Here is a 27612-nt window from a genome sequence, read left to right as displayed (position 1 = left end):
ATCCCCCCCTCTTTTCGTGTTTGATATATTGAGTACGGCGGTGTAGCCGTGGGATCATTTATCTTTAGTTCCTTTTCTAGGGGTACACAATCCTTCACAACCACAACCTTGATTTGGGTAATGCACGAGTTGTCCCTTGACAAGGGTTTGGCACTACTTGTTCTACTCACACCCTACTGTGTTTCATATGGCAGCAATCTTGTTGGGGTTGGTCCTCTAGGGGCATTCACAATGTAAACAAATCTCATTCCTTATTACTCGCCCCCTTTCCATTGGTTAGAAGCCATAGTGCATTCTAACCTTTCATGTGGTGTGCTGGCTGTTAATCACCAATATACATTGTTAATATAAGGTACATGCACGGGGGTAATTTTGCAACATACCATCTTCAACAATGGTTGCACATGATATCTTCATTACGCTATTTTCTGACATTGCGTTTGAGTGACATATTTTAAATAACAATGGTATGCCCGTACCGGGGCACAGGGGATTAGTTTCCCTCTCACACGCACGCGCACTATCAAGAATGCTACACGCATGCGCAGCTGTGCTTTGTTGCAAGCCCGGGACCCGGAAATAGAATTGACCCGGTGAAAGGAATCACCTTTTGACGAGTTCCCGTGACCTATTTAAGAGGCAAGTGCTGCCGTGGGCAGATCATCACTGGCAGCCGCATGGATGGGGGCGGTACAGCGGTGTAACGACCCGGGCTGAATTCCCAATAATTTGCAGGAATTCCACACGCCTAGCTGTTGGTTTTTGTATAATGATCCGGTTAGGTAAGGTCTTACCCTGTCAATATAGCTTCTATTTTTGTCACCAGGGGCGAGCTTTCCCCCTTTTGGGATTAGGATTGTGTCATATTTAGTGAGATTATGTTTCCTTGGCCCTACATATGGATGACCAGTTTACATTTTTGACATGCCATGATGCGACCACTGTTGGGTGGGTAATTCTGTCAGATGCCGTGCTTGGTGGTGGTGCCCTTCTATATATCCTGGCCTTGTGTCCTGGCGTTGGCTTGGGGTTGATGTGCACACGACTGTGGCACACTTATGTTGTATTAAGTTTTTCTGATACACATCCCTGTGGTCTTTTTCTTCTCTTCTCCTTTCCTAGATATTGACCTGGAGCGATTTTTTCATCGTTGACCTGTTACCACACTGAGGGTGTACAGGCGTTTGCCCAGACCGATATTGAGGGTATTTTAACTCGATTTACTTATTTTTCACGTGCACTTATTGTTAAAAATTTGGTCCTGACGAAGCGCCACCGACCTCTCAGGCGAAAGAGGCGCGAAACATGTTGGCCTTTGATCCCTGATCCATGGGCAGATTGTGCCTTCAGGGTCACAATTTTTTAGCAGTTTAATTCTGCTCAGGGTACATCTATACAAGTTGCTGCATGATGACCCTCCATGTTTTTCACTCACTTGCACGCACCTTTTTTACCCTCCATACAGAACCCACTTTCCACATACCCACATGCACCATCCTAAAAGATCTCCGATAAAGTGACCCTTCAGGGGCCCGTAGGGAATTGCAGCGCCGGCCCTACGAGGAGCAACCGCCCGATGATGAAGCATGACACCTTTCGGGGTGTGTGAGGGCAACAGAGGACATAGAGTGGTCCTCCACTTACCTGAGTGGTTCTTCAAACTAGGAACTCTTTCACTCCTTTTTTATTTTTAAGGGCTCGGGTGACTTTTTGCACCTGCCCGCAGGAACTTTGTCCTCCTGGTAATATATACCTAGTCTTGGGAGCATGGACACTGGACCTTTTTTTAGCTCCTAGATCCCCCCCTCTTTTCGTGTTTGATATATTGAGTACGGCGGTGTAGCCGTGGGATCATTTATCTTTAGTTCCTTTTCTAGGGGTACACAATCCTTCACAACCACAACCTTGATTTGGGTAATGCACGAGTTGTCCCTTGACAAGGGTTTGGCACTACTTGTTCTACTCACACCCTACTGTGTTTCATATGGCAGCAATCTTGTTGGGGTTGGTCCTCTAGGGGCATTCACAATGTAAACAAATCTCATTCCTTATTACTCGCCCCCTTTCCATTGGTTAGAAGCCATAGTGCATTCTAACCTTTCATGTGGTGTGCTGGCTGTTAATCACCAATATACATTGTTAATATAAGGTACATGCACGGGGGTAATTTTGCAACATACCATCTTCAACAATGGTTGCACATGATATCTTCATTACGCTATTTTCTGACATTGCGTTTGAGTGACATATTTTAAATAACAATGGTATGCCCGTACCGGGGCACAGGGGATTAGTTTCCCTCTCACACGCACGCGCACTATCAAGAATGCTACACGCATGCGCAGCTGTGCTTTGTTGCAAGCCCGGGACCCGGAAATAGAATTGACCCGGTGAAAGGAATCACCTTTTGACGAGTTCCCGTGACCTATTTAAGAGGCAAGTGCTGCCGTGGGCAGATCATCACTGGCAGCCGCATGGATGGGGGCGGTACAGCGGTGTAACGACCCGGGCTGAATTCCCAATAATTTGCAGGAATTCCACACGCCTAGCTGTTGGTTTTTGTATAATGATCCGGTTAGGTAAGGTCTTACCCTGTCAATATAGCTTCTATTTTTGTCACCAGGGGCGAGCTTTCCCCCTTTTGGGATTAGGATTGTGTCATATTTAGTGAGATTATGTTTCCTTGGCCCTACATATGGATGACCAGTTTACATTTTTGACATGCCATGATGCGACCACTGTTGGGTGGGTAATTCTGTCAGATGCCGTGCTTGGTGGTGGTGCCCTTCTATATATCCTGGCCTTGTGTCCTGGCGTTGGCTTGGGGTTGATGTGCACACGACTGTGGCACACTTATGTTGTATTAAGTTTTTCTGATACACATCCCTGTGGTCTTTTTCTTCTCTTCTCCTTTCCTAGATATTGACCTGGAGCGATTTTTTCATCGTTGACCTGTTACCACACTGAGGGTGTACAGGCGTTTGCCCAGACCGATATTGAGGGTATTTTAACTCGATTTACTTATTTTTCACGTGCACTTATTGTTAAAAATTTGGTCCTGACGAAGCGCCACCGACCTCTCAGGCGAAAGAGGCGCGAAACATGTTGGCCTTTGATCCCTGATCCATGGGCAGATTGTGCCTTCAGGGTCACAATTTTTTAGCAGTTTAATTCTGCTCAGGGTACATCTATACAAGTTGCTGCATGATGACCCTCCATGTTTTTCACTCACTTGCACGCACCTTTTTTACCCTCCATACAGAACCCACTTTCCACATACCCACATGCACCATCCTAAAAGATCTCCGATAAAGTGACCCTTCAGGGGCCCGTAGGGAATTGCAGCGCCGGCCCTACGAGGAGCAACCGCCCGATGATGAAGCATGACACCTTTCGGGGTGTGTGAGGGCAACAGAGGACATAGAGTGGTCCTCCACTTACCTGAGTGGTTCTTCAAACTAGGAACTCTTTCACTCCTTTTTTATTTTTAAGGGCTCGGGTGACTTTTTGCACCTGCCAGCAGGAACTTTGTCCTCCTGGTAATATATACCTAGTCTTGGGAGCATGGACACTGGACCTTTTTTTAGCTCCTAGATCCCCCCCTCTTTTCGTGTTTGATATATTGAGTACGGCGGTGTAGCCGTGGGATCATTTATCTTTAGTTCCTTTTCTAGGGGTACACAATCCTTCACAACCACAACCTTGATTTGGGTAATGCACGAGTTGTCCCTTGACAAGGGTTTGGCACTACTTGTTCTACTCACACCCTACTGTGTTTCATATGGCAGCAATCTTGTTGGGGTTGGTCCTCTAGGGGCATTCACAATGTAAACAAATCTCATTCCTTATTACTCGCCCCCTTTCCATTGGTTAGAAGCCATAGTGCATTCTAACCTTTCATGTGGTGTGCTGGCTGTTAATCACCAATATACATTGTTAATATAAGGTACATGCACGGGGGTAATTTTGCAACATACCATCTTCAACAATGGTTGCACATGATATCTTCATTACGCTATTTTCTGACATTGCGTTTGAGTGACATATTTTAAATAACAATGGTATGCCCGTACCGGGGCACAGGGGATTAGTTTCTCTCTCACACGCACGCGCACTATCAAGAATGCTACACGCATGCGCAGCTGTGCTTTGTTGCAAGCCCGGGACCCGGAAATAGAATTGACCCGGTGAAAGGAATCACCTTTTGACGAGTTCCCGTGACCTATTTAAGAGGCAAGTGCTGCCGTGGGCAGATCATCACTGGCAGCCGCATGGATGGGGGCGGTACAGCGGTGTAACGACCCGGGCTGAATTCCCAATAATTTGCAGGAATTCCACACGCCTAGCTGTTGGTTTTTGTATAATGATCCGGTTAGGTAAGGTCTTACCCTGTCAATATAGCTTCTATTTTTGTCACCAGGGGCGAGCTTTCCCCCTTTTGGGATTAGGATTGTGTCATATTTAGTGAGATTATGTTTCCTTGGCCCTACATATGGATGACCAGTTTACATTTTTGACATGCCATGATGCGACCACTGTTGGGTGGGTAATTCTGTCAGATGCCGTGCTTGGTGGTGGTGCCCTTCTATATATCCTGGCCTTGTGTCCTGGCGTTGGCTTGGGGTTGATGTGCACACGACTGTGGCACACTTATGTTGTATTAAGTTTTTCTGATACACATCCCTGTGGTCTTTTTCTTCTCTTCTCCTTTCCTAGATATTGACCTGGAGCGATTTTTTCATCGTTGACCTGTTACCACACTGAGGGTGTACAGGCGTTTGCCCAGACCGATATTGAGGGTATTTTAACTCGATTTACTTATTTTTCACGTGCACTTATTGTTAAAAATTTGGTCCTGACGAAGCGCCACCGACCTCTCAGGCGAAAGAGGCGCGAAACATGTTGGCCTTTGATCCCCGATCCATGGGCAGATTGTGCCTTCAGGGTCACAATTTTTTAGCAGTTTAATTCTGCTCAGGGTACATCTATACAAGTTGCTGCATGATGACCCTCCATGTTTTTCACTCACTTGCACGCACCTTTTTTACCCTCCATACAGAACCCACTTTCCACATACCCACATGCACCATCCTAAAAGATCTCCGATAAAGTGACCCTTCAGGGGCCCGTAGGGAATTGCAGCGCCGGCCCTACGAGGAGCAACCGCCCGATGATGAAGCATGACACCTTTCGGGGTGTGTGAGGGCAACAGAGGACATAGAGTGGTCCTCCACTTACCTGAGTGGTTCTTCAAACTAGGAACTCTTTCACTCCTTTTTTATTTTTAAGGGCTCGGGTGACTTTTTGCACCTGCCCGCAGGAACTTTGTCCTCCTGGTAATATATAGTTGCAGGTACAACCAAAGAGTGTGTTTGGAACATATGAGAAGAGGGTATAACTAAGGTTTCTGCACTTTGAGTTTTTGCAGGATCCACATCTTGTAACCAATTGTAGGGTTGTAAATGACCTGCATTAGACCCATAACGGTTGGAAATGATGTCAGCTTGAGTATTGGAAACTAACACTAAATCTCTTTTGTTCCACCACCCTTTGTTAAATAAGAAAGCTGAACCTTTAGATACCTTGCAAACTAGAACTGGACGAAAGAACTTAGAAGAGCCCTTCACCACTTTCTTGAGCTTTTTGATTAACACCCAATCACCGGGTTTCAATGAATCTCCACTGAAATGTTTTTTTGAGTCAAATTGGCTTTTCATTTTTTCTTGGGTGTTCTTCACCCTGTCTCTGATTGCATCTACAGAATCTATTTTTCGTTCTGATTTGTTAGACAACCAAGTGGGAAATAAATTTGAATGTACCATTCTACCTCTCAGTAGTGTGAAAGGTGCGACCCCAGTGGTGGAATGGGGAGTGGTGTTGTACGACCAGACCTTATCTCTAAAAAAATCATCAACATTTAGATTAGAAGCAATAGCAGTTTGGGTGCCTTCCTTGATTAGCCTGTTTCCTCTTTCAACTAGACCATTTGAAGATGGAGAATAAAGTGTGACCTTTAAATGTAGTATGTCATGAGATTCTAGATATTTGCATATACGTTGTGATGAAAAGTGTGTACCATTGTCAGTGACTATGGACTTCGGCGAACCCTCTAGTTTAAACACATGTTCAAGGAACTTGATGGTGTTTTCAGTAGTAGCTCCATCACAAAACCAGTAAAACATCCATTTAGAAAAATAATCAATTAACAAGATTAAAAATTTGTTGTGCCTGGGGAGTAGTTCATATGGACCAGAAAAGTCCATACCAACTTTGTCCCAAGGTCCGGTTGGGAAAGGTACAGTGTGTAAGGGAGTTTGTAGAGTCTTCCCTTTTTTATCAGAAAAAAGGCATTCTGGGCATGTTTCTATAGTGGACTTGACTTGAGTTTCCATGGAAGGCCACCAATAGAACTCCTTCATTCTCTTACAGGTTTTAGAAATACCAAGGTGGCCTTGGTGTGCTAATTGAATGATATTCTTGCACAACTTTTCAGGAAGAACAAACAAATCATGACGCATGATGATTTCACCCACAATAGAAATTTCCTCAGCAACATGAGCAAATTTCTTCAAGTCACAAGACAGTGTCCTAGTTGCTGGCCAACCATGAGTAATAAATTGTTTAACTTTTTGTAGATTGTGATCTTTATCACATTCTAACTTCCAAGTATGTTCAGAAATAGAAGGAAACCCCACAACAGCATCTATAGCTGCAACCACACACTCTGAAATATTATTATCATCTTCATTCTGAACATTTTCTAAAGACATCCTGGAGAGGCAATCTGCTCTAAAGTTTTTTCCTCCCGGTAAATGTTTTGCTATAAAATGGTATTCTTGTAAGGTGGATAGTAGACGTATACGTCTAGCAGATGCTTTATTCGGGCCAGAACCTGAGAGCATATAAACTAAAGGTTTATGGTCAGTGAAGATATCAAATTCTCGTCCCCAAATATATGATCTAAATTTTTGAATAGCCCAGACACAAGCGAGTGCTTCTCTTTCAATTGTGCTATAACGTGTTTCTGGAGGTAGTAATGTCCTAGAAGCAAATGCAATTGTATGTTCCTCATTTCCTACCCACTGACAAAGAACAGCTCCTAAGCCAAATAAACTTGCGTCAACATTTAGGAAACATCTGCAATTATCCTGAAATGGGCGGAGAGCAGGGGCACGTTCTATAATGACCTTTACCTTATTAAAAGTGTCTTGCAGATCATCACTCCATGAGAATTTTGCCCCTTTCCTAAGTAATGCTCGAAGGGGTTCAACTATCTGAGCATAACCATGTACGAAAAGAGCATAATACTCAGCCAAGCCAAGAAAAGAACGTAAAGCGTCTCTATCCCTGGGAGGCGAAGCTTCACGTACTGCTTGTATTAGTGAAAGTTTAGGTATAATGCCTTCTGGTGACAGTGTGTGACCCAAACAATCAAGAGTTTGAACACCAAATTTGCATTTTTCGTGTCTGATGGTCATGCCAGAGGAGGACCACATTTTTAAAACTTCGGTCAAGGTGGAATTATGTGCTTCACGACTGCTAGCGTGGACCAAAATGTCATCCTGGTATGCTTGGACACCTACAATATTTTTGAAAAGAGAATCCATGAGTTTTTGGAATAGGCTTGCAGCGGATGCTAGTCCAAATGGTAGCCTGAGATATTTAAACGCCCCAAAGGGAGTAATAAAAGTAGTGAGTTCTTGAGAGTCTACACTGAGAGGGATTTGGTGATATGCAGACCGTAAATCAATTAGGGAAAAGTACTTAGAATCCCCTATGCCAGGTAAAAGATCATGGATTTTTGGAAGAGGGTGACAATCTATAATGATATTCTTATTTAATGAGCGCAAGTCAGCACAGAGTCTCACCTCGCCTGACTTTTTCTTGCAAATGACGATGGGAGAAACCCATTGAGATGAATCACAAGGAACAATTATGCGTTCAGAACAAAGATTGTCCAATACTTTTTTAAGATCATCTCTGGCACTGAGAGGTAAGGATCTAACTTTGTGTATAACTGGTTGGGCATTAGGTTTGAGTCTTATTTGATGTTCAAAACCCAAAACGGTACCAATTTTGTTAGTGAGGACCGAAGGGAATTGCTTGATAATCTCATTAATTTCAGTGGAAAGATCTGAAAAGGAAGAAGAATTAGTGGCCAATGTGTTAATACTATCAGTGTCCTCTGCAATGTATCCTTACGGTAAATCCCAAAGAACAATAGAGTTGTCAGAACCTGGTTTAAGATAGATTCCCATTTTTGCAAGGTCCTGCCACCCAACAATGTCCCTACCCTTGATTGCAACGTAGATTTTTGTCAAAACATGACGACCCAAACATTTTAAATTAGACTTCAAATATCCAAGCATATCAATCTCATACTCTCCAAATGCCTTAGGGTTGATGTCTGTTGGAGTGAGGAGAATGGAATTATCCCAAGTGTTAACAAATCAGACCTCTGAAAGAATTGTAATAGGAGATCTCGAATCAGCCATGGCCCTAAATGGAATACCTGCAACAAAAATATCACACCATGGACCTTTAGCAGTACCCCATTCACAAATAGCATTGCATTCAATAGTCACAACAACATTGGTAAGTTTTTCTGAAATGGTTTGCACATCCTCCGTTATGTCTATGTTGTTAATTTTAATTGGTCTCCTTGCTCTGCATACTCTTTGAAAGTGTCCAATTTTTTTGCAAACAGTGCACCTCTTCCCTAATGCTGGACATAAAAGAGAATTCCCAATATGTGACTTTGAACCACATCTGTAGCATATTACGTTTTTTCTTTGAAAGTTCCTTCCAGCATTGTACGTAGAAATGGCAGATACACTTGTTTCAGGTTGGCTGGTAACAGAATTAATGGAATGTCCCTCTAGAATGGCCTTGGATGAGACCATGGAACGTTCAATAGATTTAGCGATATCAATAGTTTCAGATAATGTTGTATTTCTGCAGCTTAACAGTCTTTCTTGAATTTTTTGTGAGAAACAGCTGAATACGAACTGGTCTCGTATTGCACAATCTGTATTTACACCAAATTCACATGTGGATGCCAGTATTCGTAATTCTGCAATGTATTCTTCCACTGTTTCCTCAATACTTTGTTTCCTTTTAAAGAAATTGTGTCGTTCCAACATAATACTAGGTTCCTCATCATATTGCTTTGATAAGCGAGCAAGTGCCTCCTTGTAGGTGTCCCAGTCATCACCAGAACCTGTACGAGCAATGTGAGGTAAATTATCAAAGACTTTTTGTGCTGCAAGACTAATGCAACTATATAGAATGGCTGCCTTACGAACAGCTGGATACTTTGTAGCATCAACTGCTACTAGATAATTGTCAAAAATGTTGAACCATTGGCGCCACTTAACACTTGGTTTACCAGGAGACTGAAGAAAAGGAGGAGGGGTTGTAATTTGTTGAGAAGACGCCATGTAGTCAAAATGTATGAGATACCAATTTTAGTTAAATAATTTTTTATTTTTTTTTAAATCTTTAAAGGTTTGTGAAGGCACAACGTGAAAAATTACTTGAAGAAAAGGTGCCAAAAATTATTTGTCTGGATATAAAGGCCGTTTAAGAACGTTTAGAATAATAAAGTTTGACTTCAAATCATAAAAATGGCTAAAAACAAGCAATTCCTCTTATTTTACCAGCCTTTCTGTAATATTCAACATGTTAAGGTACTCAAAAAATATAGTGACCGCAGTTATAAATACCTTAAATGTAGATGATCAGTTGAATTTTAGTGCTGTGCCTTTAAATCTTGAATTATGATGAGCCTGTAGCGTTGAAGAAAGAAAACGCAAAAAATGGTGTGCTGTATCTTTAAATTTTGTAATGTGGTGAGGACGTGACGTTGGAGATCAACGTGCGTGATCTCATTTTTTTTTTGTAAAACGGCACCTCCCCTGTAAATGCGAAGAGGATGCAAGCGTTGTAAATTGACATGCGCGATCTCGTCCTGAAGAGAAATGGCACTTCCGTAGGTCCGCGATGTAATTGCATTCAAATGAAGACAGCTGCGTCTTGTTCAGCCTTCACGGATAGAAGAGCGAAGAAGCTAAAGTCCGACGCGTGTCTGTCGACCTTCTTCTTGAAAGCGGAGTGAGAAAGTAATTCTGAAGAAATTGGTGAAAGTGGTAGTTGGGTGAAGCATTTAAATCCCAAATCGTCGCCAATATGTTGCAAGTTCAATAATCCAAGAGTCGAGTAGAGGAAGAATAAGAATTTATTCCATGAGAAATTCACCCACGACCACGACGTCCTGCTGCCACGGATTCCAGCACAAAACTACCGTTGCTTGGAAGACCGGTGACCAGAGAACGCCGCGGAGCGTGGACACATTTAATGAACAACATGTTTACACACGAGATGATCGTACGCAGGAGCCTCATGAAAGACTCCACGCACTACGATCATCTTGTGCATGTAACTATGACATCACTACCAGTCTGGTAAGATACAACATATTTTGGCGACGACCTGGACCAAGACCCAAGCGTACTACAGGATTTACAGAAACTGTCTATATTATGGATATGGAGAAACTAAAGAAATGTACAGAAACCAAGAATAAAGCATCTACAGTGAAGCACCAGGCTTCCAAGCCCCACCAGTGTCCTTGTCAGTGGACAGTCCCAGCCTGTATGTGCTTCATTGGTCTTCTAAAAATGACATTTATGCAAGTGGGTAAGTGGTGTGAGCCTCACTACTTCCACATTTTAACTTTGCTACTTTCTACATCACTATGGGTCAACGGGTTTTGTGATTGTTACAAGCATACACGTTTTAACCCCTTGGGTGCGGGTTTATTTCCCGCGCTGTGCGGGAGAAATAAACGGTGGGCGGGATTACGACGGCTCCCGGCCGTCGTGCGCACACGCCCACCGTGATGCATGAGGGCCGGGAGCCGTCATGAGCATACAAGGGGTTAAACAGCTGACTACCCTATCCAAGGCGCACTCCTTTCCATTACATTCCTGTGTGTTCCAGCCACATCGTTCTTCAAAGGTTTACTGAGAATGTTTTGCTTGCTGAAAATGGGAGCTGCAATTTACATGTGCCAAATGTAATGAAAACCATCGAATTATTCTTTATTTATCTAAGCGTGTGCCCTGATTTGGGTTATCTCTGCACACTGTGCCATCCCTCTTCCCTTTGAGAGCAGAACTCCTCTCTGGCATTTCTCTACGTGTATTTTCACTGCTGGAGCTTGGTCACGGTGCCCGCGGCACGAGTGAGACTTTTGCGTTGAGGACATTACAGTGAAATCTACTTTTAAACACATTGCACTACAATGGAAAATCAGCCATCTAACTGGCGTCATGTGTGGGACTTTTGTGGTGGGAACTTTTCAATGACTTTTTGATCTGTAAGCCATCTTAAACAATGAAGTACAGCCTTATTACCGGCTTAATTTTAGGTACGTCCATGGTGAGGCTATATTGGCAGTTTACACAATGAAAAAACAGACTATGCGCACTCAAATGTTCAGCAAGTGGACAGGTGTAAACAATGAGTCGTTGGTGCAAACGAGTCTTTCCCCCCGAGTTGGGAATTCATAAGTAGCAGGTAAGCACAATCCTGTAAAGGAAGTGTCCCTCGTTGCACTCGTGATGAGAACAGAGTTCTCTTTGCTAATAAACTGAGTTTCACAAAAGACTTTGTCCGAGGTCAATGTTATTTATTGAACCTTTTCTTCATATGATCATGTAGAATTGTAATCATTCATGTATAATCATCAATTTATTCGGATGCCCAATGCATTTCGGGCTGTTCAAGCCCTTCATCAGGGGCGACACTCTGAAAGGAAACGTGAGGAATCAGTATCAATGTCTGGAATTCTCAGCGTTAATACTACGTGTCAATTAACGAGCAAGTGAAGTTAAAATGGTGTGAGGGAAAATATACGGATAACGTGAAAAATAACGAGAGATTAGTGTCTTCGCGGTCCCAGTAGGTGAGCAGAAAACAAGTAAATAAAAGATGGTGGTGATCCCGGGGGTGCTCACATCAAACAATTCAAATCGGCGAATGTAGATAAAGTGCCACGCGAATGTTCAGTGCGCTCGTCAAGGAGATGAGTGTTGACAGGCTAAACTTGTATCGAGTGTTTGTTAGTAGCAACAAAGTAACTTATAAAAACAACAAGATTGCGGTTAAGAGGTGCAGGAAATGTCGTCGGGAAGTGTGAGCCGAAAGTAACGGAAAGTGAACTTACTGTTAGGTGTGCAGGTTGCGGAGGTTTCACATAGCGAAAAAACGCTCCAAACTGTGTCAGCGGGTGAGGAGGATTAACGGGTAGCGGTCATGTGATAAGGAAGCCCGTGCAAATCATGGGCGTGGTTGATTGTAAACTACGCTGAAAAAAGACTCGTAGTTTTCATACGGTTAGCGAGTGTAAGAGTTAGAAAAGGTGTGCGAAGAGTATGTTACGGGGAACAAGACCGTGGCAAAACGTACGTAAATGTGCTGACAATGTGTGACAACTAATATGTGAGACCATAAGAATAAAACAACGTGATGTGCAAAATACTGGTTTACAAAAACATTAGACCAACATAGAGGTCAGAATGGCGGGTGAGTATCACAAAATAGAAAAAACTATTTGATCAAACATAAATAGAACGGTATGAAGGTCATGTGAAATTCCAACGAAGGATCAGCTCATGTCAATGCAAATCGTTCAGGGAAGAAGGCGACAAGGTTACAAAAAACAGCCAAGCTCATAACGTTCATTAAGACCTTTTGGTTGGGTGGAATTAAGTTTGTGAATCCAGAAAATTTCCCTCTGTAGAAGGTATTTGTTGTTATCTCGTCCTTTCAAATGAGGAATTTGTTCAAGAATAAGGAAACGTAGTTGGCAGATGTTGTGTTGATGACGTTGGAAGTGAGTGGCAATTGGAGATTTGACCTGTTGGGTTCTTATATTACTTTTGTGTTCATTGATTCGTATGCAAATCTTTCTCTCTGTTTTACCAACGTAGACCAAACCGCAGGGGCATTTCAACAAGTAGATCACGTTCTGGCTGTTACATGTAGCTGTAACTCTGAGTTTGATAGGATAACCATGTAGTGGATGTTGAAGTATGGTCCCCTTGATAATGCTGTTACAGTTGCCACAGTTAAAACAGGGTACAGTTCCCTTAAAGGTAGTTGTGGTAGACTCTGTGGTATTGGATAGGATTTGTTTCAAGTTGCGTGATCTTTGATACGCGAATCTTGGGGGTGTTTCAAAGATGTTATTAAAATCCGCCTCTGTGCTTAGCATTGGCCAATATCTCAAGATGGTTTTCTTGATGGTAAAGCTTTTCGTAGAGCATTTAGACACGAATGTCATTCTTTGTTCTGTTGCTTTTGGTCATGTGGATTGTAATAACATGTGTCGAGTGGATTTCTCAGTCTTCAGAACCGCTTTGTCCAGAACATCACTGGGATATTTCCGTTGTTTGAACTTTAAGATACACAGGGCTTTACTGGATTTGTATAACTCATTAGTACTTGAAATCCTTTTAAGTCTCAAAAGTTGTGAATAGGGTAAATGATTTTTTAGTGATGGTTGGTGAAAACTATGAAAGTGGAGAAGGTTGTTGCGGTCGGTAGATTTGGTATATACTTGTGTAATGAGGTTTCCTTGGTTGATGGTGATGAGGGTGTCCAAAAACGTTATGGATTCCTTACTTATAGAATGTGTGAATTTAATCCGTTGGTCTACTGTGTTGAGTGTTTCAATTAAAGCTTCTAGATGGTGAGAGGAACCATTCCATATGATGAAAATATCATCAATGTACCTTTTGTAAAGGACAAGATGTTCATTCCATTCAACGTTGGTTAAAACGTTATCTAGTTTGAATCGGTGCATGTATAGATTAGCGTACGCTGGAGCGGCACAATTGCCCATAGAAGTGCCCCAGCATTGAATGTAAAAGGTACCAGCCCATTCGAAGTAGCTGTGGTAGAGGGTAAAGTGCATAAGTTCCATGAGGAACACTTTGAGTTTCTCAGGTTTGTCTGTGTTGATGAGAAATGATTCAATGGCTTCAATGCCTTGGTCGTGTGGAATGGAGGTGTAAAGTGATTTCACATCAGTGGTGCATAAGATGGTATCAGCAGATATCAGGTGATGGCTGGTTTCAAGAATTTTAAGGAAGTCCGTGGTGTCTTTGATGTATGTCGTCATAGACTGAACTGATGCCTGTAGATGCTTGTCCAGGTACCTTCCAATGGGTTCATGCAGTGAGTTAATTGTTGAAACAATGGGTCTGAATGGTGATTTAGTGTCATGCTTATGAATTTTAGGAAGCATGTAAATGTAAGGTGTTGATGGGTTGGTTTTGATCAAAAATTTCTTGTCTTCTTCAGTGATGGTTCCTTGTTCCAGGGCGGTGTTGACGATGGTTTTTAAGATGTCAAGAAATTCATTGGTAGGATCAAAAAGTATGGGCATGTATGTCCGTGAATCTTTAACATGTTCATTTACGTTTTCAATGTAAAAGGTCGAATCCATAATTACCAATGCTCCACCTTTGTCAGCTTGACGTATTGTGATTTCAGACCTGTTCGCTAAACTCTTCAAAATGTGTTGTTCTTTTTGAGTGATGATGTTAAATTTGGTTTTGTTGTGGTAACCAATTAATTGAAGCTCTTTATTAACAATGGTCTCAAAGGCATCCAATACTTTGTGACTTGTGGGTGCTGTAAAAGTACTTTTATTTCGAAGCCCCAGTAAAGTATTGTGGCGTTGAATGTCTGGAATGCTCAAAATGTTGCTGAAATAATGTTTTAGCCTTAGTAGACGCATGAATTTAAAAAAGCTTATTTCGGTCTCGAGTGGATTTGAGTGGTAAGTGGGAACGAAGGAAGTCCCTTTTTGTAATGTTGAAATTTCAAAGTGAGTAAGATGATAACTGGAGATGTTAATCACAAGGTTCTCTGGCTGCGTGTGTTCTTCGCCACAGATTTTGTTGATGTTTTTCCTCCTGGATCTTCTACGTTATCTACATTCGCCGATTTGAATTGTTTGATGCGAGCGCCCCCCGGGATCACCACCATCTTTTATTTACTTGTTTTCTGCTCACCTACTGGGACCGCGAGGACACTAATCTCTCGTTATTTTTCACATTATCCGCATATTTTCCCTCACACCATTTTAACTTCACTTGCTCGTTAATTGACACGTAGTATTAACGCTGAGAATTCCAGACATTAATACTGATTCCTCACGTTTCCTTTCAGAGTGTCGCCCCTGATGAAGGGTTTGAACAGCCCAAAATGCATTGGGCATCCGAATAAATTGATGATTATACATGAATGATTACAATTCTACATGATCATATGAAGAAAAGGTTCAATAAATAACATTGACCTCGGACAAAGTCTTTTGTGAAACTCAGTTTATTAGCAAAGAGAACTCTGTTCTCATCACGAGTGCAACGAGGGACACTTCCTTTACAGGATTGTGCTTACCTGCTATATTGGCAGTTTAACCACTGTCTTCAAGATTCAAAACGGAGTCACGATCTGCCTGGAGCGCTCGCAAGTTTTCCTTCTTTATACAATCGCAAGACGATTGCGTGGATGTGCTGCTTTACATACTGTGGACACTGTTGCTAGGCAGTGATCAAACTGAATACAAATGCTCTGCTGCACGGACGTGCCTTGAGCCATCCGGCGCAGCGTGCCACCATTTTGGGTGCTGTTCCGACTTTCACACTGTTGCATTTTTGTCAGAGCTCCTCCAAGAATCGGTTCTATTGCTGTGTCCGTTTCTCCAGCATGCACTGCCTCAATATGTCAGTTTTTGCCAGCGTTTAAAGTGCCCAGCATTGCATGATGTTCCGGCACAGTTTTGGGAAGTTTCTACAAGGATCTTCACACCCGTGAGAAGAGTTGTATTCGGTGTTTTCCATGTTTTTCAGCTGCTGTGGGTATGACATTCGTCTTTGGGTCTCCGGTAAGACTGTTCCAGTATTGTCTAACTTATCTTCCTGCTTCAACAGAAGCTGTAGTTGGTGGTTTTTAATTGTCAGGACATTCACTCACATTTCCACTAAAGTCGGATTATGCTCACAGTTTTGGTTACTTTTGTTGGCACCATTGGTCATCCATTTCTTACCTTGTCTTCATTTTACAGTGTTTATATGTCTTTTACGATCCTATTATGGACACTAGGGTATAGTATCAAAGTATTAGGTGAGTTTAGTGTTTAGGTCATTCATGTTGTAAGGCCACACTTTGTGTATTTGGGGTTACAGTTGCATAGAGCCCTATGTTCAAAATGCCTGCTTGGTAGTTTGTTTTTACTGTTTACATCATTTATGGTGTTAGATGTTTTTTTGTATCTCACATATCTTACATGAGATGGTTGTATGGGCTCTGCTTTTCCCATATATTTAGGTTAGCTTAGGTACTCTTACATAAGGGAGGTCCTAGTCTTTTAGTGGGCGGTGGTCACATTTTTCTTAGTTTCTTCTACACTCCCTTACATGAGGGATGAGTATGGAGCTTAGTTCTATTTTTACACCACACACTGCCCTTACATGAGGGACGTTCTTGTCTCTTGGTTTGTGGTTTCACAACTTTATGTTTCTTAATTACACTACTTGTGGGTAAGTCGCCATGCGCTACTCGTCTGGTCTGTTCGGTGTGTTAGTCGCCATGTGCTACACGTCTTGTCTGCTTGGTGTGTAAGTCGCCACGCGCTACACGTCTTGTCTTTACGGTGTATAAGTCACCAGGTGCTACACGTATACATTGGTTTCTCACCCTTACGTCAGGGGTAGTATATGGGTGTTAGTCCCATTTACATGGTTAATGTCAGAAAACCCTTACAGGAGGGATGGGTTACAGTCCCAAGTGTTTGACCCTTACTTGCGGGGTGTCATGATGGGTTTTTATTCCCATCTTCACAGCGTATGTTATTTTTTCTCAGGGTGCGTATCACCCTTTGGTACATGCTACAAAATGTTTTTAAATTGTTTTTATGGGGGAAGATGGGTGATATTGATTGTCAATTTATTTGATATTGCTTGTACCCTCAGCACCACCATAAAATCTAGACAGCGGCCTACAGAGAAGGTCATTCGAGCAGGGTTCCATCGCGGTCAGCCTAATATTTTGACTTTGTCCCGGTCAAGCATGACCAGGTGTCCCAAAGTGGCGCTATAGGTTCCTAAGTGCTATATAGTGCTAAATCTTTAAACATACCTATCTCGGGTTCCCTACATGGGACTTTTGTTTTGGTGTCATTTTAAAGATAACACATTTTCCTAGTTTTATAAATTGGCGTGGGATTTTTATTGTTTGTTGTGTCTTAATTATTTACTGAATTGGGGTTTTTAAATGCTTATATACCTGCCTCCTAAGTTAAGCCTGCCTGCTCGCAGCCAAGTTACCAAGGGTTGAGTCTGGGAATAATTTATTGAGATCTGTACTGCAACCTAGACTGTGTTAGTGGACTTATTGCCAGTGGCAGATGCATATTTACTACTACTAATAACCCACTTTTCAACACTAAGGAGACATATGGCTGCTTAGTGAGTAAAATGAGCTTTGGGTTTTATATGCATGCCTACCCATTGCACATTCCTCTGCATAAACAAACTTTCACTCACATGATGGTCACTAACAGAATCTCACACTCAAATGTATGTTTAATGTTGCATATTTTACCAATACACCAAGCAGTCTCGTCTGCACCAGATGTTTCTGACTACCCCTTATGCCCCTACTCCCTTCTGACCTCCTTTTCCTGGCTTATTAGTGTACCTTAAATGAGGTACGGCATAGGGCACACAAAAATAGAAGGCATCAAGGTGAAGGCCTTTGGTATCTTGATGGAACTATTCATGGGCTTATATGTCACACATGTTATAGTTGGGAGAAATGGCAGTATTATCCCAGGCTGCTTTGTGTTCAACAATGTCACATTGGATGAAGAAACACATATGAATCCCATCCGTGGCCGAAATCCAAATGTAGCCCCATCAGCGGAAGCTGGGCCTATGGGTTAAAAGTTACTTGGCAGAACCTGTGTGTCCTCATATTTTTTCCCATGCATCCCTTCTGTTGTAGGCTTACGATACTGGTTACAAGAGTTAGATTCTGAAACACAATTGCTTGTATTTTGTGGTTGGCCTCCTCCATGCCAGACTGCATGTTTTTTTTTTTAACAACAAATTTTATTAGGTTATTTTGCCATAGTCGAGGCCATAGCCCTACAATGACCTGTAAGGAAGAAAGGATGCTGTTACAGCCAATAACCACATTTCTGTTATGTAACAACACCCGCTGAACATGCAGGTGAAACATTATAAACAATGTGCAGACAGTTCTCGATCTCCATAGTAACATATACGACATACCAATCTCAATGTGTACATACACAAAGAACAACGATGTTCTATCTAGACAAAATAGGGAATAATGAATTACATGGATCTAAGGGCACCATTTAGGGGTCTGTATCTGGCAGAGGGGGAAGGTCAATACCTCGATATGTCATCCATCGGGTCCAAATCTTTCAGTGTTTCGCAGGGCATCTCCGGGCATCGAAAACAGCGATCTCGGCCCCAAGACATTTGTCTAGTTCAGTCTTCCATTTACCTAAGGATGGGGGGGAGATGTCACCTTCCACATTTGGGTGCCCTCCCCCCCGGAGCTGATTGCCTCCTCAGAGAGATGTGCAGAAATTGCCAACTTCTTCTCTGAGAAAATCACCAAAATCGAGCAATCTTTCCTCACTACCCCTGCCTCGCCTTCCCTTCTACTTGCGGGTGATAGCTTTTCAGTCCTCCCGCCTACGTCGACCCCACCCCATCACCCCAGCACTCCAACACATAGTCCTCAACATCATCTCCAAACTTAAGCCTTCTTCGGACTCCAAAGATCCCCAGTCTCGTCCATGACCTCAAACACATCATCGCCCCTTACTGGAATTCAATCATTAACTCCTCCTTTGCCACGGGGTGCGTCCCTGACTCTCTTCAGCTTGGTCAAATCACTCCCATCCTCAAAAACCCATCAGCCGACCCGAATGACCCTAACAACTTTCGCCCCATTTTGAACCTCCCACCGCTATTTAAAGTCCTGGAAGAATGTGCTCTCCCACAATTCGACACTCACATCGACAATTTCCACCTACTTGACCCGCTGCAATCCAGTTTCAGAAAAGGGTGCAGCACGGAAACAGCCATGCTCAAGATTGTCGACGACCTCCACCAGCTCCTTGACAATGGGGAGTCCTGCCTTCTCATTCTCCTTGATCTCTCCGCTGCCTTCAATACAGTTAACCACGCCTTGCTACTTAACTCACTCAAAACCCGTTTTGGCATCAATGGTCTAGCCCTCAAATAGTTCTCCTCCTTTCTCCAACACAGAACACAACAAATCAAAATCAAGGACTGCCTCTACAACCCCACGCCGGTCTCCCTAGGCGTACCCCAGGGCTCCATTCTCTCTCCCTCCCTCTTCAACCTCTTTATGGAACCCCTTACCCTCATTCTGAAACAAGCAGGAATTAACTACCATCTCTACACGGACGATGCCCAACTGTACTACAAGATTAAATGCCACTCCGATATTCTCCACCTTAACAATGCTGTGAGTATGATCCAATCCTGGTTCTTCTACAATCACCTCAAACTTAACCCTAATAAAACCAAAATCATTCTCTTCTCACCCAAAAACAACAAGCTCCCCATCCAAGGCTGGCTCTCTGACCTCAATGCCCTGAACTGCACTCTCCTTATCTAACTCAGCAAAATCACTTGGCTTCAATATCGACAATAAACTCACTTTTAACAACAACATTATGAATGTGGCAAAAGGAGCTCTCTGCACCCTCCGGCATCTTAAAAAACTCAAACCCTTCATTCCTTCTGACGACTTTAAATGGGTTGTCCAATCCCTAGTCCTCTCTAAAATAGACTATGGTAATGCTATCCTCACTGGAATCCCCAAAACACACCTTGCCCCCCATAGATCTGTGCTTAACTCTGCCACCAGGCTAATCACTGACTGCAAATGCTTCGACCACATCTCCCCAGCCCTCAAGGCCCTAAATTGGCTCCCCATCGAGGGAAGATCTACATACAAGACTGCCTGCATTACACACAAAGCCCTCCACCAACAAACCCCACTATATCTCTCCGACAAACTTGAAAAAGTGGGCTGCTCCCAGCAGATGAGATGCTCAAATGCTCTACTTCTCGTCCCCTCTCTCAAATAGGAGCTCCACACAATCCCGCTCCTTCTCGAGAAACGCCCGATCATCGGTAATGCCCTCCCCAGAGACTTGTGCTGCAACCCCTCGTGCCACAGCTTTAAAGACCTCAAATCCCACCTTCTCTGCAAATACTGGGGTCCGTAATCACTGCATTCAACCCTTTTCATCCCCCGTTATTCATTCCCCCCTGACAGTCTTTTTCTGCACGACTCTTCTCCCCTCTCTCTTCCTCCTTGACTTTTTTTGCCACTCTAATGCTACCCTCCCTCCTTTTAACACTTACCTCTAGCTCCTCCTCAATTCTCCCCCAAACTTGTTGCTCACTTCTCCTCTCTTTTGCTCCCTTCCTACCCTATTTCACTCGATTTTTCTTCGCTTCCACACTTAACAGCCCCGATCTCTCCCCCTTCCCCCAATTTGAGCTGTGCTGCATGTTTCGGATAATGTACGTTTGATCAGCCCAATCCCATTTAACTGCATAAACGAAAGCCTTGTCCCGGGTAGACAACCCTTCTTTAGCTCCCTTGCCTTTTTTATTGTTTCTGTGTTCATTGTTCTGTAGTGACATTTTCATTCCATTCATGGTCATAATTGTTAGTCTTATTGCTTATTTAAGAAGTGTTTTTTGTTAAATGTGTAATGTCTGCATATTTTCTTGTTCCCGCTGAATCTACTGTACTGACTGGAATCTTAATGCTCATGTAAAGCGCTCTGCTACCCCCGGGTCTTGAAGCGCTATGTAAATCTTTTCAAATAAATAAATAAATAAATACATTTGCGCTATGTCCCTCTTAGCTATGACAAGGGCAAGAAAGAGTAAGTGCTGTTTGTACCGGTTACCCCCGATATCGTCAGTAGAATGTAGCAGGAAAAGTCGTGGGTCAAGTGGAAGCTCCCACAACAGAACCTCACTAAGACAGGACCCATTCCAATGCCAAAATGGCTGTAAGGCCGTGCAGCTCCAAACCGAGCAATCTTTCCTCAAACAACACTACATAGAGCATGATAATCTGCAGGCCCTCTAAGATATTTTTACCAAACATAAATATAACGTCCTTTTAACCTTTGTTTTCCATTGAAATTCAGTGGTTTTCTGATTATATTCCCCCCTCTCTGCTCATTGCCGCCAAAGCAGAAACATTTTGACGACACTGATGGGGATGGGGTACTAAACCCCATTTCCTCACCCTAGCTTTTAATTTTAAGCAAACCCCATATAAATAAAATTACATGTGGAGTTTGCATTAATTTTTAAATCACTCATTTCTTTGCACGGGCCCCCACTTAGTTGTTAAAGTGCCTCCCTTTCTCCAGGTGAAGGCTCGCTCTCTATCAAATGCTGTTTCTAGGGAGCGAGGACTGCTGATGATGAAGCATGACACCTGGTGGTGAGTGAGGACAGTCCTTTTGAACCTCATCTATCTTTACGGCTACCATTTTGGCAGACCATTCGTCCAACCTTCTACAAGCATTTAATCTGGTAATTTCAGATTAGCCAGTCTAATAATATGTTTTATGTATTGGCCAAAGGGTTTAAATAGTGACCAAATAAACTCACTGATACGATAACTGTTCTAAAAAGCAAGGAAGGATCAGCAAGCTTTGCTGAGATTTTGTCTTGTGCCTCTAAGTAACACAGTTATCTCTGTGAAATCTTCTAACATGACCCATGTGTCCCCTAACATTGTTTACCTTTGTTGATGTCAATGGGCGATTTTAATATCAACATGCCTGGGTCAGAAAAGGATAATCACATTAGGGGCCCTCTACAGATGGTCAGGCGTCGGAGGCCTGGATATCGGATTGCAGCTCTAAACGAAATTAGTTTCAATTCAATTAAAGTAATGTTTACTTTATGTGCATAGTGTTATTGTTCTATCCATTAAATTCAATTAAACAGTACAATAACATTACAGTACAAAATAATGTTCTCAGTAAAGACTTGTTTGATCTGTATTGAAAATTCAATAATATAACTCACACTAGTTCTTCGATCTAGAATAACATTTAGAGGTTTCTAAAGTATAAGCAGTAAAACAATATGGAAACTACACTTATTTTTCATCTTAGCAACTTTGAAGCTAAGCTTTTCACCTGCTGTATCTTATGCAGTTTTCCACATCAATGATACACTAAACCTGCATCACGGTATGGAACAAGATGATGGGACAACACACACAAAAACCTCACCTTGCATTATTTCCCTTTAACGTAAAACCGCTATTTCCCGGTGTTTGGCTCACAATAACATTTAAAAGAAAGCTACTGAAGTAAGAAAAATCACAAAAGTGGCAGGCTGCTAAAAAGTCTTACATACCTGAACTGAAGGTTTTGACGAGCCATTTGAGTGGAAATCCTACAGTATCTTCCCTAAAACCTGACTCAGCGCTACAATATTCTGCAAATTTTTTTTGGGGGTCAAAATATTTTCCATATTCAGCTATCACTGAAGAAACGGATGACATGTTCACGTTCTCAATTCTTTCTTGACTCTGCTATCTTGCTTCTCTTTCCTTGTCTGTGTCACGTTTTCCTCTTCCTACTTTATAGGGTAACTGGAGCTATTAAAATATGTTAATTTAGAACACGTGCTACATGCTAATATTGATCGTGTGACATCCTAATCAAACCATCCGGTTGTTTAGTATCTTCCATTGCATAATCTATGCGTTTACTGTATACCCTCTCTTTTGCCTTTTATGAGGTGCCCTGGCACTACAATACCCATTCACTCTGACTTTATAGAGATGTTCTGTGGAGCTCCGAATGCCTAGCTGTTGTACTTGGCCCTTTTGGCAGGGTCATCTCCAAACCTTTTGCCTTTACCCTCCTGTGTTCTGAAGCCATTGTTGTTGGCTTTAAGGACACTTTACCACTGCTAACCAGTGCTGAAGTATGTGTGCTCTCTCCCTTAGACATGGTGAATTTGGTTCACACCCAATTGGCACACTTAATTCACTATTAAGTCCTAAGTAAAGTGGTGCTACATGTACCAAGGGCCTGGAAATTAAATTCTACTAGTGGGCCTGCAGCAATTATTATGTTCCATACTTAAGTAGCTTATTTAAACATGCCTCAGACTGTGTGTGCAGTTTAAACTTTCATTTTGGCACGAGAAAAAACTTTTGACAGGCCTAAACCTTCCTTTTTGATACATATAAATCTCACCGAGAGTATGCTCTACAAAGCCCAGATGGCAGCGTGCATTATCTTTAAAACTTTGGGCAAGTATGTTTAAGTTTTACGTGTCCAGATAGTTGAAAGGCCTACCTCTCCCATAGGATAACAGTGGGTTACCTCATTACATTTAATAGGTGATAACATTCAATTGGGAGCAAGTAAGAATTTTGAGGTTGTGTACTAAGAATTGTAATTTAAAACGCTCTTTAATGGTAAAGTTGGATTTAAAAGTCTGAAAATGTAAATTCTGAAAATACCACTTTTAGGCTACTGACGCTAATGGCCCCCTGATGCTGGTATTCCTTGCTTCCGAGGCCTGCTGGAGAGACTCTGGTGCCATCCTGGGGGCAATTGCGTGCAAGCTGCTTTGTGACTGCTCCCCACCCATTGCGGGTGGCTTTGCTGCCATGAATGCCCTGATTGGTGGCCTGAGGCCCATGGGACGGAGCCGGGCATGGGCATGGGCATCGACCTGCTCACTGTTGCCCGACTTCGCCGACCAGAGGCTTCTGTGCCCCCACCAGGAGGTGCCCCATGCCTCAGTGATGTCACAGGGTGCCTGCTGCCTCTGCAGAGCTCCCGGTGGCTGATGAGGTCAGTGGAGCATGTGAAGCCGTGGTCCCAGCCCCACCCTACACCAGATTGACCCGTGCCTAGTGCCTCAACAGCTGAGAGGGCCCAGGGCACCACACCTTCCATTTGCTGGCCCCAAGGAGTGGTTGGAATACCTTAAGAGGTCCACGCTCCAGACAGGCATGGCCTTTGATGGATTCTCTCTTTGTCCAGCTAAGCACTGCCATGGCACCAAGAGACCTGCCCCCTCATTACCTCCAGGCTGAGGGCGGGAGAGCCGACCTTGCTGGCCATCCATGGGCTGATTATTACTCCCCATCCTCTATTGCACTTCCCCCCTCTCTGCTCATTGCCGCCAAAGCAGAAACATTTTGACGACACTGATGGGGATGGGGTTTTAAACCCCATTTCCCCACCCTAGCTTTTAATTTTAAGCAAACCCCATATAAATAAAATTACATGTGGAGTTTGCATTAATTTTTAAATCACTCATTTCTTTGCACGGGCCCCCACTTAGTTGTTAAAGTGCCTCCCTTTCTCCAGGTGAAGGCTCGCTCTCTATCAAATGCTGTTTCTAGGGAGCGAGGACTGCTGAGGATGAAGCATGACACCTGGTGGTGAGTGAGGACAGTCCTTTCAATTTTTTGATATTCCCAAAACCCCACAGAAGAAGGTGTAGTATGTCTTTTTTCATCTTAGAATCAGACACTCATTCAGGGTAGCTTCTTTTGTGTGTATCTGGACCACATGCACATGAGTCTAGAAAAGGCACACTTGGATCTCAATGGCCTCTTCACCACTCAGGTGAAACATGCCCTCCATAAGCTCCGCTATTGTCATTATGAGCAGGGCAGCTTGACCAGCCGGTTATTGGTGGCTCAACTCCACCAGCAGGAGGTGGATTCAGTGGTCTTAGCTGTCAGGGATGGCACAGGTTGCCTTGTCACACATCCCCAGGGATTGCGGATATCTTTTTAGCTTTTTATAGCCACCACTACACCTCAGATACAACAGCTTCCGAGCTGCGTGTTCACAGCCTTCTGGATACTCTCTCTCCGCCCGCCTTAACGATGATGGCAGGGCCTTGCTCTCAGGTCCTGTCGCCAAATGATGGTGGGTGACCTAGCCTGGATTGGGCCATGCCCCTATGCCATGCGGACAAACAAGTTTTTTCTTCCTCCCAACCTCTGGATTAAAGAGATTGGGTTTGGCAAAATTTGCTCCATGGGTGGCAGAAGCTTACTAAATGCCAGGAATGTTTTTTTTTAGAAAAAAAATGGGGTGGAGTCTGGCTAATCCTAACATCAAATCCAACCTACATCTCTAAAGCCTCAATAGTCTTTCTTCTTCTCTGGGGACTAATGCATCCTAATGTCTACAGCACTGTTTTTTTTACATTTGGGTCAGTAGAGAGTGGAAAAATATCAATATAGTCCCACTTTCCAAGCTGAATGGCTGTGCTTTTCAGGCACGGGTTGACCGCTACCTGGGGATACCTACCAAACCCAGATATTTTTGAGAATCAGAAACTGTGGGGAGTCTATGACGGTGATCGTTGTGTGGATCCCATGCCATTTTCTTACAGACAATGCCCTGCACCCTCAAATTTCGCCTAGATTTGAGCATTTTCCTTGCATTTCTGTGATGTAAACTTCCAGATTCCACTGTAATCGAAGCTTTCAGTGTTCCCTCTCTTGACCCAGTGAAAATGCAATGCCACTTATATTGGTAGGCCTAACACCCACAACTCAAAAGTCCCCAAAACCCAACTCTGAATAATCAGCAATAGGGGTGCCTATGGTTTTTGGGCCCGGGTTCAGCGGCCACCTCAAGAAACCTACCAAACCGAGGCAATTCTGAAAATTAGACTCCCGAAATCTTCAGGGTGGTGTGCCTCATGTGCATCCCACAATATTTTATTATACACACTGCCTGCCAACCTCAAACTTGCCTAAAATCTTGCATTTTCCTTGCAGTACTGTTATGTAAATAACTGGAATTAGCAGCGTTCCACAAAATTCCTACCACCCAGCATTTACCCACTTGTCCTGATAAAATCAATTCCCCACTCATGTTGCTGGGCCAAGTGTCCGAAATGAAATGGAACAAACCAGAGTCACTAGGAGTCCTAGCTAGGGGACTCCCAATTCCTGTTGTGGGCACTAGGCCCAGCCACACAACTTTACATCACAGATATGTGGGGAAATGTTTGTTTGAGCTAATGTCTGAGACTTGCAAAGACTTCTGGGTGACAAAACATTGTAAGAGCCATGCATATCATACCACCCTGGACTCCCCAGGTCTCTAGTTTACAGAAATTCATTGGATCTTTAGGTTTCCCCAGGTGACAGTTGAGCTAGGGCACAAAATCCACAGCTACCTAAATTGCAAAAAATCAGTTGGTTTTGAGTGAAAAGATTTGACCTGTCTATGTTGCCTTTTGTGCCGTTTCCTGTAGCGGGCGCTAAACCCACCTAAACAAGTGAGGTTCTATTTTTATTCAGAGAGGAACGCTGGGTGGTAGGAAATATGTGGCTTCTTGCAGTTTTCAGGACTTTCCCTTACAGAAATGTACGGAGGATGTGTTTTTAGCCAAAGTTTTAGGTTTGCAAAGGTTTCTAGGGAAGAAAACCTCATATCAGCCACACCACCCAGGCATCACTTGGTGTCAATGTTTCATAAATGCGTAGTTTTTGTAGGTTCCTTGGGTGCCAGTTGAGCGAAGGCCTAAAGGCAAAAGGTACCCTAATTGCAAAAAGAGGACGGCTTTGAGCGGAAACAATTTGACATGTCCATGTTGCATTTTTGGACCATTTGTAGGTCGAGAATCAGCAATGACCTGTTGTATCTCTCTGTGTGGCTTTGGTAAACCCACCCATCGCTATAAGCTGTTAGCTGCAGCATTCAGAAATGCCGGTTTCTTATTGGTGCATTTCTGTTAATGTCCCTGCTTTGTGTGTTTAGTTCTCTTTCCGGCGATTTCACTCAGAGAGCGTGTGATGGCCTCTCTTCCCTCCTAGTTTTATAGAGCGCGAACTGAACCAGAAGGTCACTAGTTAAGGAAACATATTTATTAGGCACTGGGAGATTAATCTATTTGCCCATAATCACAATACAAGCACTTATTTTATGGTGTTCGGTCGGACCGCAGCTCTGCAGTGCAGTGTTGCACACACTCACAGCTGGCGCATATTAACAAGGGCTTTATCTCTAACGAGATGCAAAGTGGGCGTCACTGGGCAGTACAGCCTTGCAAATATTGCTGATGTGCACATCACGATATTTACAAGACTGCCCCAGCATGAAAACAGCGAACGTCTGCTAAAATCCTTACTTACCCATCCCTAACATAGGGGGTGGATAATGCTGCTACGACCACAGGGTTGTATCAGCAAGGTTATTGCCCTTTTAAAGGGAACATTGGTGGAAAACCAGAGATGTTCCCTGCAAAACGGCGATTTCCCCTGCTATCTCTGGAATTTTTATCGCCCTGGAGCAATGCGTTGTTGCGAACGCGCTACCAGGGAGATAAATTACAGAGATTGACGGCGATGAATAACAAAGCGTTAAGCGTGCCTTGCGTTATTCATCGCCGTTCCTTGGTGATATGCCCCAGCTGTTTTTTT

At 43.2% G+C, this 27612-nt stretch overlaps 1 protein-coding gene across 1 annotated transcript in view; it reads right to left on the bottom strand.

Annotated features, from left to right (window-relative positions):
• LOC146809767 (nicotinamide N-methyltransferase-like) overlaps positions 1-22751 on the bottom strand; it is a 72763-nt gene extending 50012 nt beyond the window's left edge. Inside the window, exon 1 of the mRNA XM_085616617.1 lies at positions 22551-22751. Within this exon, the coding sequence (XP_085472743.1) occupies positions 22551-22698 (148 nt within the window). The 5' untranslated portion in view covers positions 22699-22751. The remainder of the gene's footprint in view (positions 1-22550) is intronic.
• Positions 22752-27612: the final 4861 nt, after the last annotated feature.

The sequence above is a fragment of the Triturus cristatus genome, chromosome 7 (assembly GCF_964204655.1).
Source record: "Triturus cristatus chromosome 7, aTriCri1.1, whole genome shotgun sequence".
In the NCBI taxonomy this organism is placed as follows: domain Eukaryota; kingdom Metazoa; phylum Chordata; class Amphibia; order Caudata; family Salamandridae; genus Triturus; species Triturus cristatus.
The sequence above is the reverse complement of the archived record's forward strand: the minus strand, read 5'-3'. Positions and strand labels throughout refer to the sequence as shown.